Source organism: Anas platyrhynchos, chromosome 1 (genome assembly GCF_047663525.1).
Source record: "Anas platyrhynchos isolate ZD024472 breed Pekin duck chromosome 1, IASCAAS_PekinDuck_T2T, whole genome shotgun sequence".
Taxonomy (NCBI): domain Eukaryota; kingdom Metazoa; phylum Chordata; class Aves; order Anseriformes; family Anatidae; genus Anas; species Anas platyrhynchos.
Window position 1 is genome coordinate 144,717,187 of NC_092587.1, and position 15,980 is coordinate 144,733,166.

Consider the following 15,980-nt stretch of genomic DNA (forward strand, 5'->3'; position numbering starts at 1 on the left):
ATGAATAGCCATCACAGTCTGTTCTCCAACTGAAGAGCTTGTCAGATGGATGAAACGTGAGATAGAAACCAATGGAAGGAAGACTGAGAGCCAAACAAAGCAAACCCAGAAAAGATATCAAAACCTGCGAACGTGGATCATATCCTGAAGAACTGTGGCACGACTCCTGAAGTTTTACTCTGTTTTCTAGTACATCCCACTTTATGCATAGGAATCCTTCACATTTTAGTTTAGGCAGAGGAACCTTAGGACATTTCCCTGCTTTCTCAACTTCATCTCCAACTATTTATCTCCCACAGAAAAAAAAAAAAAAAAAAAAAGCTAATTTTATAACAAAAACTGTCCAGAATTTGCCATTGAAACGAATCCAGTCAGCAAGTGTCAGTCAGATGTTATCAGCATCTCAAAACCCATCCTAAATTATTTTGAAATGCATGAAGTATCCCAAAATTAAAACTGCAATCACAATCCTTACAGTGGCTGTATAAAAAGTTACCCGCAGAAGTTCAGTCTATTGAAATTCAAGATATGTCTGCTACTACTCATCTGTACTGTGATGCATGAATCATCTGTTCATTTGGGTTTTAAAACATTTTAAAACTAAATAATTAACTACAGAGCTATGTGGATATGCAATAACAGTAGGTGTGATGGCTTCTGTGGTACCTACAACACGTATCGAAAAGTTTTATTAATGTAAAAGATTACCGTTAGCATGAGGAAGATGAATGCAGATATTCCTAGAATGAGGATTTCTTTATTCCCTTTGCTTTCTGCATGCAACTTGCGATAATACGGTCCTATGAGATAAGTCTTTATAACAAGACATATAAGAAAAACAGCAGCCAGAGAAAAGAGAATTTGGCCAATCAGTATCAGTATTCTCAGGATTTCCTTGAAAATGCTGGAAGAGAAGAACAAACAGAACATTTCTTTCAACTGCTCTCTTGCCTCTAAATGAGTTCCCCTTAAGTGAAAAGATCTAATTCCATGGATGTTCAAAGTTGAGTAGCTACAGTAAGATATTTCAATATATTAGCAAACAACGTGAATACTAAATCTCCTGAATTCCTGTCAATCTCTTTTATAGCACAGAATTTACTCTCATGCTGGTTCAAAAAGATTTTTATTGATTAATTTTCACAGTAAACCATCAGAATCAATAATTCTATCCCTCAGCCTTTGACAAAAATATCTTAGTAAATTAAGGTAATAAAGTTAAGTCTGAAGAAATTCACTTATTTTCAACAGTACTGAATTTTTCACTACAAATTTTAGTTTAAGAGTGGACAGGATGAAGGCAGCTAGAACAGAAAGAATATCCACGTACAACATGACAAATAGAAATCGTAAAGGGAACTTGGAGAACAAAGCCCTATTTTTCATAGAGCTGACATTAAAGGTAGTGCCCTCATGTTCATATTTGCGATCTATATACTAAATTGGAAGGGGGAGGGGAAGAGATTAATTTATTTTTTTTTACCTGGAGTGTGTGCTCACTCCTGCTTGAATAAGTGTAGGCATAACAGCTATAAATAAACCAAGCTGCACATCCTGCATCACCAACATGCCAAGTAGTACGCTGCTGTAGTCAATATCTCCTGCACACCAACAAAGCAGTCATAGAAACATTTATCAGAATATATGAACGCTTGCAGAAATCTAGAAATGTCTTAATAAAATGAAAGCTATGCATAACACTCCAGAGGGTGAGGTCAAAGTATTCTGGTTTTCTTTTGCTTCTCTCCGCCCCCCAGTAGCTAAATCAAAATATATATCAATAATATAAAGGAAATACTCATATGAAGCTTGACTTTGCTTTGCAGTTAAACAAAAGTTACACATTTACTGAAACTTATAGTCTTCAAAATAACAGGCATATATAATGTAATAAGAGCCAGCATACATAAAACATACACTTTGAATTTATGCATTGTAGTAAGAATATTCTAGAGAGAGGGAAAAAAAAAAACAACACCTTAACACTGTATATATGAGAGAGGTTTAAGGGGAAGAACAGGTTGGCAAAACATTTGAGTGGAAACATTTAGGAGCCTTTGGAGAAGTTTATAACCTGGCACTTGAGAGTATTTATTTGAAGAGCTGCTGTCTTTGCAAGACTACCTGAGTTGGTCTTAGTTTGCAGGAAAAGGATGTGAATTACTTAAGTCAGCCTTTCTGCCCCAGTGACAGACTGGTAGTAATGGTCTAATGAAGTAGCCTCTTAAACAGCACAAGAATTCCAGAGCTCCAGTAAAGTTATGTCTTTTGTTTCTCTTACAATATTACTTAGTCCATTTCAATGAAATTTTGTTGTAGATGCATAAATATTTAAGTCATACATTGATTTAATACATTAAGCATTTAAGTCATACTTACCCTCTTTATCTCCTCGAACAGTACCTGCAAGAAATCTTGACACCAGTGGCGTGCTCGATAAAGACAAACAAGTGGAAATGAAGACGCTTTGTGTGGGTCTGATTTGGAGCAAGTGTCCCCATAACAAACCAAAGGCAATCATCAGAACGGTCATGTAGCAGGGTCCTTGCAAAGATATCTTCCATACCTTGGGAAGAAAACAAGTTCTTGTAATAAAGTCTGATACATGACAATGATTCTTCAGTGCAAATAAGCCATTAAAGGTGCACGATTAGGGGCTGCAGTGCTGGGCCACTGATTTAACCAGCTCTCATCATACACATCCTGAAACTCTGAAGGTATTATGCCTAGTAGATAATATTCTGTGCCAGAACACTTATTACCTCATGAAAGCTCATTACGTAAATTCCCACAGCTCACAGACCAACAAGTTAAGGGTCAAAGGCCCACTGTGGGTTGAACTACATTAAAATCAAATGGAAGACCAGTTATTTGGTACAACTCCAAGGCAAAAAAAAAAGGCACAGTTAAGACCATCATAAATACCAGCAGCCCACTCCATACTAGTCCAACACACGATTGTGAATTTGCTTGCACACCAGTAACAGTCTGCATGCTAAGATTTAGGAACCTCTGACTTACTGACTTTTATCTTTGACTTTAGGTGAACTAAAAATAGCAGAGTGGCTGAATGCTCATAAACTTTAACACATTTCAGATAAAGCTTTTATAGTCTGATGAACTCACAACCATCAGTTTAGGAACAAATCATACAATGAAACTCTTTAAATAGATAGAGGCTTCACATATTTTGCAGCAGTATTTTCCATTATTAAAATTCTAGCTTGTTTTTATGAGATTTTTTTTTTTTTAATTAAGACCAAAAGAAACTTGTACCTTTTTGCTGAATCCCGATGGCCACAGCATGAATTATTCCAGATTGTGCTAACATACTCGCAGAATCAGTTTATTAGCCAGTACAGCATGTATCATCAATTCAGTATGCAGTACTTAACAAACTGATTTTTTTTTTTTATTACAGGACTGGCAAACATCACTGTACACTCCATAACAGCAACTGTATGTTACTGCATGTTAAAATAAAGCAGAGATGGATTGAAATAAATTGTGTGAGATTTTTCTAGCAATCAAACTGTTTTACTAAAATGAAGAGGAATAGCAAAGTTTGTTGGAGATGCTGAATAAATAATGCATTCTATTCTTCCCAGAGAGTTAAAGACAAAAACACCATATTTGTCTTTTCAAAATTGTACAACGTTACAATAGTATATTACAGAGCGCGTGTAAAAATCTGAAATAGAACAGGTAACTTGAACATTAGCAATTAAATTCTGCAATATAGAAGTATTATACTGAAATACCTTTCTTAATCTTTCAGGAGAAAATTCCAGACCAACTAGAAATAGAGTGAAGAATACACCAAACTCTCCCAATGTCTCCACCTGTACAATAGACTTTCAAAAAGATAAAATAAATGTTAGTGCGTATCAGTCTACTCATAAAGCAAAATGTAAGTATACTCACAAAATAAACAGTTTATGTTTCCATAGGTAGTTCACTTGTTGGTCATATGACATCAGGAGTTCCCTCTGCATCTTTAGGATTCAGAACACCATCTAGCTATTACTGGACAGTTAGGTTGGGTAGGGCTGGTCACCCAAAAAGCACAGGTGCTTTGAGCTAGGGAAGCTTGCTTGCTTGATGAAATTGAGTAGGTTGCTTCATACATAAGCTATTAAACCCTCAAGGCTTCTGTTCCAGCAGTTACTTCTGGCTAGTTACTTTGTGGGTCTTCTGGTAGAATTATTCCAATGTACTGTAGCTGCTGTTTTACTCTCCATCCTATAGACTCCATACATCCATCTCTCAGACAAGTATAATTGCCTGCCTTCCTACCTCAGAGAGAAGGATGCAACAGCAAGAAAAGTGGTTCCTTCTCAGAACAGTAAAAACACTTTTTTTCTATGCATTTATAGTCCAGAGCAAAAGAGGACAGGGTCTACCATCAATCACAGAGAAGTGGAGATGGAAACTATCTTTCCCCAAGATCACAATTTGCCTGCCTCCAACTCATCCACTACATTCCACGTTTTTATGAAATGCAGAACAAAAAGAGAGAATACACACTAGAGATCCAGTCAATATGAACATTATACAGAGGAGTACTGCTTAATCACAGCTCCATAAGAAACAGGCAGCTCAGGAAGAAACCTTCCTAAAGAAATCTCCCTCAGCTCTGTTCTGATCACATCATTTTCCTCAGAATAAGTCTCTGAAAATACACTGCTGAATCTTTCTAATGCCAGCCACACAAACTTGTTTCTTAATCTAAGTGGTCAAGTGGTCCAAACCTTCTCAACCCAACAGTTATGTACTACACAAAGGTTATTATTTAATCTCAGTTTTAGAAAAATACAATTTTGAAAGTGTATTTTTTAGCCTTCCTTTCTAATACGAGACTGAGAAAAATCCTACAATTTCTACTCCCTTTACTTTTGAGCACAATGATCAATTTCCACAAAAGCCCACGTCAGAGCAGAGGTTGCAAAGGTAGCAATTTCCAAGCAGCTATGTGGGTATTCACGTAACAGACACGTTTGACTTAACCTGACATTAACATCCAACCTTAACACTTGCTCTGTTTTGCCTGCTGGCCAAACAATCTGTTAATGCACACCAGAACACTAATCAAAACGTGCAGCTTCTGGCCAAACACAGCCTGCTGGTTCTCACTGAGCTAGTAATCAGCCTACACGTGACGGAGCTGAAAGGCTTCAAGAGAATTCAGGAATGCAGGCAGGGAAAAGAACCAGGGTTACTAGGAGGGATGAAAGAGCTACAGAGATGCAAAATAACTCTCTAGGAAGCCAAGCTATGCTACTCAGGAAACTACTTGTTTTAAACACTTCTTACACGTTAACACTGACTTTTTGCAGGTTTCTGAGTATCTGATATCGCTTAAATGACTTGGCTCCCAAATGCTTTGCTTTATGATTAAAAGCAAACAAGCAAAACAAAACCAAACAATAAATAAACCAAACAAAATAAGCCTTTAGCTTTCATTTTCAACAATTCTTTTGTACCTTCATTACATAGGAGAAAAAAAAAAGTCCACGCTTGGTGATTTTATTTTATTTTCTAATATGTTTGCAGCTGGATATACCGTTTTTTAAGATACTGTTAAACACGTCAGTAAATGGTATCAGTCAAGAAGCAGCTTGCACACTTACCTTGATGCTATTCAATCCTGACGGTCCTAAGAGTACGCCACAGATGATATACCCAAACATGGTTGGCAATCCTATTGTTGTGCACAGCCAGCCACATGGCAAAGACAACATTCCTATCGTCACAATATCCTAATGTATACAATTTAGAAGTATGTTAACATAAAGGATACACAATTTTGTGGTGAAATTAAAGACTTATGATCCTTCAAAAGAGAAATGGCACTGTAAAATTAAATGCAGAATACTGCCTGTGAAAACAAAACACAACTTCAGTAAACTAACCTGAACACACTGTCATAGGTATAAGCACTACAGTTTTGTAGATGAAACACTCGAGGTACTAACCTTAAGTAATTAGTGCCTTGGGGACTTTTGATCAACTCATTAAATATCTTAAATATATAACAGGAAACATAACGGTTTCCTGAGGTCTTCTGGAGTGGTGGTGGGGGACTGATGCTTTACATAAAATGGTGAAAAAAACACTATGGTGAAACAGATCCATTTTGTTTAAAAAGAGTTTCCCAATCCTGTTATTCTTCACGAAGCACAAATATAATAAGAACTGCCTCTGCATTTTTCAGCTTCCCTTTCCTTACCACAAGACATGAATAGATAAATTCTCTCTAGTGATAACACTCAAGTGGCTTACCAGGCACAGCAGTAGCTTGCTTCACCCCTGTGCAGCCAGGCAGAAAGAATGCTGCCCCAAAGGTGCAACAAGTCATGTCAAATACAAACAGAGAGTATCCATATGGTATCACAATCAGTCTTGTGAAGACTGTGTTGGGATTAGGAACATATTGTCCAGATCTCCAGCAGAAGGGGAAAATCATGAATGCTAGGGTAGCTTTAGAGGGAAAAGCACTGAAACTGTATTCAACCCCATCAAGCAGTTCCAGCATGCAAACTGGGGGGAGTAAGTCTGATAAAAACAAATGGTAAGAGTGTCTCTAAAAGGATTACCTTTATGAAATGATGATCAGCACGAGGAATGGTTGAATCTCTGGGCTTGGTAAGGATATACTGATTGTTCTGGGAATCAATAAGCATACTTAGACCCAAGTCATCCTCCACTTCTCTTTTTGAAGCATTTCTTTTGGAGTTGGCTTCGTCTTCTTCCACCCTTAAAACCGCTTCAAAGTTAACACCTCTTACCTGTAAGGAAAAGAAGGAAAACAATAATAAAGAAAAAGAAAAGCAAACAAAAGACACGTGCATGTCTAGGAAGCTTATAGTAAAAAGGAAAAGACTATTAGCTGTTCTTGAAGTTGCTCCAGCATTTGTTGACAGGGACTAAAAATACCAGTTCCTTCTTAGAAAAATCTTTTCAGCCACTTTGTCAAAACTGGATGTCTGAAACTGAAAACACTATAATTTACTTTTTATTTCAGACAATGAAGGGTTTTCCAGACCCACTTGCAAACGGAATAATGCCTCTTCAGCCACGTTGTTCAACTTAAAAAAACATAAGGACAGGGTTTCAAAGATGCAAAATTTCAATTCAGGAATCCGAAACATATTCTGAAGTTTGCAAAATTATTTATAAATATATAGAAGTATATATAAGTATATATTTATAAGTATTTATAAGTACATCTAATTCAAACATCAGCTTTTTTAGGTGTCCGAATGAGACACTGACAACTATTTTCCTTTTATATATTACAAAAGCTGCATTTTACCCACTTTTTGCCTGCAACCTGCCTCTTTATATCTATTCTGCCTTCACTTCCCTGAGCTCCCCACTTACCAGACTATTTTGCATTCCAGAATGAAGTCTCCATTGCCAAGTCTAGGAGACCAAACCACATTTTCATGTTTTCAGCTGATGAGAAAAGGCAAGAGCAGCTGCGTGCCACGTACATGCAAACTATTCTCACAGCATCAGAACAAAGAAGAAAGGCTTCCCTACAGTCAGCAAACAAGAACTGTTTCTAATCAGAATACACAATAGGTTCCCAATCCTACTGTTTTTCTGTCATCTTCACTCCTGACGCCCTTGATGCTACTACAAGGAAAACCAAAACAGAGCTCAGAGCATACTGTTGAATGCTGGCTCTATGAATTAAAACATACTTTACACTGATTTTCACGTAGGAGTTATTTCACTGTTCAGTGCAGTACTTTGCCTAAAACCAAAAACTCTAATAAGCCAACATCTGCTCTAGTGTTTTCTTGGGAATTTAAAGTTATGACATCAGTGATAACGTACAGCAGATAGAATTACCTTATGAAATACATCAGCACTGAGACATCTACTTTGAAGATCTGGAATTTTAAATTCATACAGAGTTTGCTCTATGTTCCTTTGTACTTGGTAGCTTGTGTATCTGGCATCTAATCAAACCTCTCTGTATCAAAAGCAAAAACGTATCAAAGATCATATAAAAGTGATGAGGTCTATTTCAGAAACGGTATTAGGAATAGAGAGAGAATATTAAGATTAAGAAAAAGATTATGAAAAAACTATTTTTTCTATGTAATATATTTAGAAGTCATGTACTGTGTGGATATTATGGTGCATTTTTACTTTTACTAAAGAAAAGGGAACTGACAAAAGACAGACTATGCTCAGAGAGTGAGAGTAGATGGCACAGGTTCAGAGGTGCTTTTAAAAAACACTAAGCATCTGAGGACATAATAGAAGACAACAGTATTTGTGCACTTTTATGTAAAACACCCTTTCAGGGATTGTTGTTGTTTGAAGAAATAAAATCCTGGGGAAAAAAAATGTTTTCTCATTACATAGGTTAGCTTGTATTCTCTTTTTTTATTTGTCTCTATTACATTTCTCTATTTGATTGTATCTTTAATAAAATCCTTTGCATCCTTATCAGATTACTGATGATTGTATTAGAACTTTTTTTTGCATTCCAGCTTAAGAGAAAATATTCTAGATACTTCTCACAAAGATAGAGATGCAAATAGTCCTCTAGTGTGAATTTCATTATTCCTTTTGTTTCATGAACCGAGATATAAGAAAAACAAAAGAGATACATTGGACAAGAAGGATGTACTGGGTATTTTTTGCCAATGAACAGGTATTGCAGATGAAGTACCATTCCTGGCCTCTTTGAAATGTGCCGTTATACCCCAGCATAACAGAAGAGGGCACTCCAGCAAGATCTTCCCTACCCTCCCTTGGTCCTGCTAGGTAGGATTACCACTAGGTGTAATTGTACCTGTCTGGCGTAGGCAAAAAGCTACTTTTACTTTCTCTCAGGAGAGTACAATTACAAAAATGGCCTGGCCCTTTCCTGCAGAGCAGCTGTTTTTCCTCCGCAGCAGAATTCACAAACTGTGCTTGCCTTAGAAGTCAAGCTGCAAATCAACAAAAACCTTTCAAGAGCAGAAGCCAAATAAAAATTTAAATCCATGCTTATAAGGAGGATCAACTCAGAGTCAGCTTCTGAGAAAAATGCAATGGGACACTGGGATAATGTGATGAACTCCCAGCTCCAAATACACACAGACTTACCTGAGGGACACTGTCCATCCTGCAACACAGAAACAATGAACGATGCAAATGGTGCTAAAAGCAGAGACAGTGGGAAGATGGAGAATGCAACACCACAAACACATTTCAAATCCTTACCTTGAAAAATACATCTTTTCCCAGATTGTGAAAACTAACTGCAAGGATTCTTGTTCTCCTATAGCTTTCTCAACAAAATGGAAGAGAAAAATAAAACTGGAGACTATACTTAACTCCATATCTTGTAAAGTCTGAATACAACAGTTATGGAGTACTGCGAAGTCTAAAAACCACCATCACGGATATGTCGTAACTCTCACGAGCTGTATCAGTGAGCTGGAATACACTTATCACTGAAAGCGGTAGCCGCAGGGAGCACTTTCAAACTAAAGCAGAGAAATCATTAGCAAAGAAAATAACGATCCCCGTTTGCTCGTTCCTAAAAAGCGACTATTTTACGGCTACTTACATTCTCCCCTTGAAAGGGAAGCAAAAACAAATGTAGAGCCAAAGGGTGTTTTGTTTTTTTTTTTTAAGTTGTCACTAAAATCCTAAAAGCTATCTAATACAAGAGAAGTACCCATACAATGCACATACTTAATGCAAAGCAAAAACTTAAAAATAAATGCATACGAATGAAAAGACAATCCAAAACATCACTCACAGATTTGTTGTCATCAAAGGCGTGCTCTTCTATTTCTTCCTCCAATCTGTCAGCTGCCTTCCTGACGTCTTCAAGAATTTCATCGAGCATTGACAGGCTTTTGTTTTGATGCTGCATGTTCTTAAGGGCTTCGACCTGATGCTTTTCTGCTGCTAGGAGTTCGACATACTCCATTTCTTCCTGTTGAATTTTACAACACAGATAAAGTGCTGGCCAGGCCTTTGAGCAGCCAAACATTTAACATAAATGAATGCTTCTTTTGACACAGAGCATCTTACAGGGGGAATTGCAAAAGCAATACAGACATTGTATTGGTGTTTGAAGACTATTTTCTCTTGTGCCAATCTCAATTGAAGGAAAGGGGCAAGGAAAACAACAAAGCAAAATAAACAAACAACAAAACACTGATTCCCTTTTCTAATCCATTAAACAGCAGAGCTGCCTCAAGGTTACAGAAAATAGGAGAGGAATTACTCCGAGGAATTCTAGGAAACATTTCAGAGCCATGTAAATTTAAATCTCAATGTTTTAGCAGGGAAGCGTAATAAACTTGAAAGCATTGCTTTACCAGCTACAAGCATCAAACAAACTGAAAGGTAAACATAAGGAATCTTAATTTTGTAAGCAATTTTACAAGCAGATTTACCAAGATGGGAAGAAGCGTGTTTTATCATTTCCACACTTGCTGTAATTTTTGAGAATTGCTACAAAAATAAAAATAAAAAAGCTGGGTAAGAGCATGGATGAGCAGCTAAACCCCTCAGCAGTTAGCTGAGGTTCCTGTTTCTGCTTCCCTGGAAGCATTTTCCATCAGGTGCTGGGTCTGGCTGGGATGAAGTTAGCTTTCCCAGCATTTTGGGGGGGATAAATATACGATGCTTCAGCTTACATGCCTGCATTCCCTTGAAGATGCACTAACTGAGCGTGGACAATCATGAATGAGTGAGGGGAGGTGGAACAGCAGGCTTCTTCCTTTCGGGGAGGTTCAGGATGCCGTGAGGGTTTGGCTCAGACAGCCCCTACATCTGGTTTTTGAGAGAGCCAATATTATTACCGAGGGAAACGAGAAACAGTCTGGGCAAAAACTGCAAGCGACCTCTAGGTCAGACCGAATTGCCTGAAAACACAGGTTTCGACCTGAATGTTCGATGCTCTGCCATACTCAGCTGGAGATCAGATAGACACAAATCTATTTCCCTCCAGTTTTGGGCTTTGTCTGCCTACCCCACACAAGCATCTTAGAGAGCCTAGGCATCTACACTGATCCTAGACACCGGTGTTGGAATAAGGAGGGTCCCCTCCTCCACACACAGTTGTGGATGGACATTTTTCTGCTGAAAACCTCCAAGAACATGCATATAACTCCATCGATTCCTTGACGCCCAGACAGCAGTATGTTCAGAACAGCCTGTAACTGTGTTTAGCCTGGAGGTTTTTTGTTTGTTTTTTTGAAATCCCGACAGCCTGATGAATGCTCCAGGTTGTGACAAAACCACAGAATCGCTGCCTCTCGTCTGCTGGCGTTTGGGATTACCATAGTTACACTGGCATGCTGAGAATTACCCAGCGCCTAAAATAACTGGAGTTGGGGAAAAAATGGAGCTATTAGCGTGTTTGGACCGATGTCAACTGCTTCGCTTCTTATGCAACACATAGGAAGGAGTCGCAGTCACTCTCCTACAGCCTGGAGGAAAGGAAAACATTTCCTATCTGTTGTTCTCTGCTTGCAGACATTGTCTCAGAGATGTTAAAAACACACCCAGGGAGAGCTGTGGGCTCTTTCCTCAGTCAACAGTTCTGGAGGTAATGAGGTTTAGTCCCTCCCCTCCAAATAGAAAGAGGTTTGGGGTGAAAGGGAGCTGATCAGTCCTTTCTGGCAGCTGGGACAAACTCTAAATTTACAAGAAGAGCTTTGAAACAACCTGGTTCCCTTAATGAAGATGAAGCATTCGTAGCCTACAAAGTGGCACCTCTGTTTTGCCCAGTGCCACAGCAGTACAGTGGGTCCAAGAGCGGTGTCCACGAGCAGGAGAAACTTTCTTGCTTGCCACAACAGCCTGCAAAATGCTGGGCAAAAGTGCATCACAGTGCAAGCTCTGTTCTGCAGCTCAGGCTGGGATTTCAGGTATTTGATCACAAAGTACTTACTAAGCAATGTTTTAAGCAAGGTTATATGAGTAAGGATTCTGTACTAAGCAGCAGACTTGAATGCCTAGAAATGTGAGCAAAATGAAGGCAAGACTAGTTAAGAATGCAGCATTGCTGTTCCTACTCTTTAATACAGGATGAAGAAAGCAAATTCAATTCTTTACAATGCTTGAGACTTATCTTTGCCATCAGGGAAATCTGAATTCCACACAAGAAATCTGAAGCAGGTAAACTAGACAAGATTTTGTTGCTTTGTCTAGAACCTCAACATAGCTCCTCCAGCAAGGCACATCTTCAATATCTTCAATACCTTCAATATTTCCCCCAAATCAACAACTGCTATACCTTCCCCCTGCAGCAGACCCATCACACGCACACATATTCTGATATTGAAGACTTTCAAATACTTCAGCTAAAAACAAATAAAGTGAATGTATGAGTCTAGCATCCTCTGCAGTAATTGGTACTTTCCATTCAACCACTCTTTAAAAAATGGAAAGGATGTCTCACGAGTGCACCGAGAAAATAATCACGACAATAAAACCAAAGTGGAACAAAACCAGATCTAGTGCATGTCTTTTGAAACGAGAAAGAGTCCAAGAAAATTTATTCCGTGTAATGTTCATCTTTGGCATTCATTTCCCCATCATCTCCACCTTTATTTCACATTATAAAGCAACTTACAAGGTTAGAACAACAAACATTGTTTAGACAGCCATGCACCTTTATATCCCACCCCTGCAGAAGCTAGGCTCTGGTAATCCAGCCCTTTTTTCCACTGCACAGACCACTCCAGCCTCCCAAGCCTGCATCCTACCTTCTACGGCCATCAGCCTTTCTTCCCAACCATTTCTGGCACACGTTTCTGGCACACAGCAGTCTCTTGCCATCATCACCTGCTAAGGTCTGCCCATCTCTCATGCAGATGCACTTTCTAGATTCTCTGCTCCCTGCTCACTATAGCCCAATTACATTTTTTTTTCCCTTCCTTGGCTCCCTTCCACAAGGAGAGCCTCTTCCTGAAGAAAACAAAGAAAATTCTTAATGATTTTCTTCAGTGGTTGAGGGGTAGAGGCTAGGAAACGAACAATTTAACTACTGAGTCAGCTCAGCAACATTTTCTCTCCTTTGTAGGCTCTCAGTAGACACCCTGAGCACTACCAAGTTTGGGGCCAGACTGTGCAAGCCCCAACAGCTCTGCACCAACATGGGAACCCAAACTTTCCCCAAAGTACTTCTGTTCTCCTGTTACTCATCTGTGCTTTTCTCAGCAAAGTTACCTCAGCCAGCTCTTTCCTGGAGATGTTATTTTTCAAACCTGCACTTCTTCAGCTAGGAATTCTCCAGCGAGGTCAAAGAATCCTGTCATCAATGCTCTGCACGCCCATTTTACCCACATCTATGGGAGTACAGGAAGTAAAGAAGTCGTTCTGCCTGATTTGCAGGTTTTCGTTGAGCAATTCTCTTCTGAAGTGGAAAAAACATTTAGTATTTTGCCAATTTGTTGCCTTATTTCCACTCGCATAATGCCAGTCACTCACACAGTGCAGCTCTGTTAAGTTCACTGACTCACTTCTTGTCTTCCTCCTCGTCTGACATATTTGACGTGTGAGTATGCTTGGCTTTGTTTTGGTCTAACTATTGGCTGCCACTAAGCTTTAAGCTTTATTCCAGAATCACATACTCACAACTTTATTCAAAATCCACTTTAAAACTCCCAGCTTTATGTAGATCCACTTTTTTTCATTAGAACAGATTGAAACAGTATCATAATAAAATTAAAATAATATTCTAGGAACAAACACAGTGGGGGGAGGAACAAAAGGGAGAAGGCACTAACCTTAATTGCAGCTTCTCTCAAGGCTTCCAGTCTCTGCCTACTGCTTTCTTTCATATTTACAACGTCTTTATAATCCCCCTGTAGAGCTCTCTGGAGGCCATGGATTGCTTGAAAGACGGAGTTTTCACTTTCATTTAGCTCCTTTTGGAAGATTTCGAAGGTATGCACCTGAAAAAGTTTCTCCTCGTCTGACAGCCCCGCATCCTTCTCAACCGCCCTTATGGCACTTTTCAGTTTGTTGAGAACGACGTTCTTCTGGCGAAGAAGGCCGGACAGTTTCCTGCAGCTCTCCATCACCCACTGCTTTCGCTGGGTGATAACAGCTCCCTTCCCACGGTGCAGCTTTATCGCGTGCTTTACCACATCCTCATGGTCTGCAGCGTTCGCCAGGTGGCCACAAAGCAGCGAAAGCAACGTCCACAGGGGAGTAAGCCCAGTCACCTTCATCCTTCGCTTTTTACTGCTGTTGGGGAGAAGCTGATCATCCACAGCCGCTCACGGCTTTCTGCTGCATGGTTTCTGCATCCCCAGCGCACACACCGTGCTGCAAGACAGTACCAAGCAGTTATCAAACATCATAACATTGAGTCACTGGATCAAACAAATTATAAAACAAACCGAAGGCTGCTTTCTGTGCCACGATCTTTAACAGAACACATATGGTCTCCTGCGGTCAAGAGTTATCAAAACCAAGCAACAGCCCAAAGTCACTGTCGGGTTTTATTCCCTCTGTTTTCTAGAGATGACCTTGTCTGAAGAACATCAAACGGAAGGCTTAGTCATATCACACGGTAGTCATCTGTGCTGCTTCCTAGAGGAGGGAAAAGCCATTAAAAATATCATGAGGCTGTAGGTTGGACTTCAACCTAGCACCAGAAGGCCTTCTTCCTTTATATCAGTAACCTCTTGTCGTTTCTGAAGCCTATCCTGAAAAATTGTATCGTGTTCACTTGTTATGGATAGAGTCTGAGAGCTGGTGGTGTTGGCTCAGAGGTTGGACCAGGTGATCTTGGAGGTCTCTTCCAACCTGGATGATTCTGGGATTTACATAAAACTCAACAAAAAGAACCTTAATTGATAGAGATCACACTGTAGTTGTGAGAGAAGCGTTCCTGCAGGGAAAACCAGAACTTGCTGGGCTTGGTGCTACCAGCTTGGATGGGAGACCTCGACCTGAAAGGCTGCGTGGCCCGGGGGCACTCTGCTTGAGCACTAATTATTGATCCTCGTGATTTTAAATAGACTTACGTTATAAAAGAGATTGATATTAAAAACAAAATCGGTATCTTTCCTAAGTTCCTTTCCCAGGAGCTACCCCGCATCTCGGTGCAAGACCAGGGACATTTTCATGGCACAAACCCACCCCAAGGCTACACGCAATAAAACACCCCCTGAGACCCTGAATCAGCACCCTGAAGACACACAACCCATGGGATATTTTGGTACATCACCAAAGGAGCCTGTGTGAGCCCAAATTTCGCCCTTTAACCCCGGGTTGGGGTCACCACTGGGGTCACTGCTGCCCGGTGGCAGGCTGGCAGCGGACCCGCCGTGCCCATACGGCAGCAGCGGTGGCAGGGAGGGGTACGAGGTGTCGGGACGATGCCAAGCACAGCTTTTGGGGTGCCCTGCTGGGTTTTGGGGTGCCCCAAACCCCTGCCCCTGCCCGTTGGGGGTGTTTGTCGGTCTGCTTGCAATGAATGAAAGGCGAGCCCGTATATTTAGGTGCCTGGAGTTGACTATAGAGCAAGGTTTAGGAACGCAGGAGCTAAAACGCTTAAAATTAAGAAAGGGGGGGATCAATGAGGGGCAGGAGCGCGCCCACCCCGCGGATGGCGCTGCGTAAAGCACGAATATTTCGCGATTTCGGTCAAATCCCTGCAATTTGGCCATTTCCAGCAGCCGGACCGCAGCATTTGGCCATTTCCAGCAGCCCCCCCCCAGCAGCCCCCCCCCAGCAGCGCCCCCCGCTTACCGCACCGCGCCCGGCCGGGCTCCGCGCCCCGCACCCCGCACGGCGGCAGCGGGGCGAGGCCCCCGGGCGCCAGCAGCCCCGCGGAGCCGCTGCGGCGCCTTTAAGCGCGCTGCCTGATGGGAGATGTAGTCCTGGCTCTGTGTGCGTGTGTGGCTATAGAGAGGGGCGCGGCGGCGGGGGTAGCTCCGTTAGGCGGGCGGTGCGGTGCGGCGCGGGGCACGCTGGGAGATGTAGTCCGCCGCTCG

The 15,980-nt window shown here is 40.7% G+C and overlaps 1 protein-coding gene across 2 annotated transcripts in view; it reads right to left on the reverse strand.

The window, feature by feature from the left end:
* TMCO3 (transmembrane and coiled-coil domains 3) overlaps positions 1 to 15,885 on the reverse strand; it is a 33,492-nt gene extending 17,607 nt beyond the window's left edge. The window contains exons 1-9 of one of the 2 annotated variants that reach the window (XM_027444526.3): positions 15,736 to 15,884; positions 13,761 to 14,304; positions 9,773 to 9,952; positions 6,597 to 6,788; positions 5,631 to 5,759; positions 3,762 to 3,854; positions 2,380 to 2,566; positions 1,484 to 1,601; positions 709 to 904 (exon numbers count right to left, since the gene is read on the reverse strand). In XM_027444526.3, coding sequence (XP_027300327.1) covers positions 709 to 904; positions 1,484 to 1,601; positions 2,380 to 2,566; positions 3,762 to 3,854; positions 5,631 to 5,759; positions 6,597 to 6,788; positions 9,773 to 9,952; positions 13,761 to 14,207 — 1,542 coding nt within the window. In that variant the 5' untranslated portion in view covers positions 14,208 to 14,304; positions 15,736 to 15,884. Of the gene's footprint in view, positions 1 to 708; positions 905 to 1,483; positions 1,602 to 2,379; positions 2,567 to 3,761; positions 3,855 to 5,630; positions 5,760 to 6,596; positions 6,789 to 9,772; positions 9,953 to 13,760; positions 14,305 to 15,735 lie in introns of both variants that reach the window. The other variant, XM_027444536.3, reaches the window with a different exon arrangement.
* Between the last annotated feature and the right edge of the window lie 95 nt (positions 15,886 to 15,980).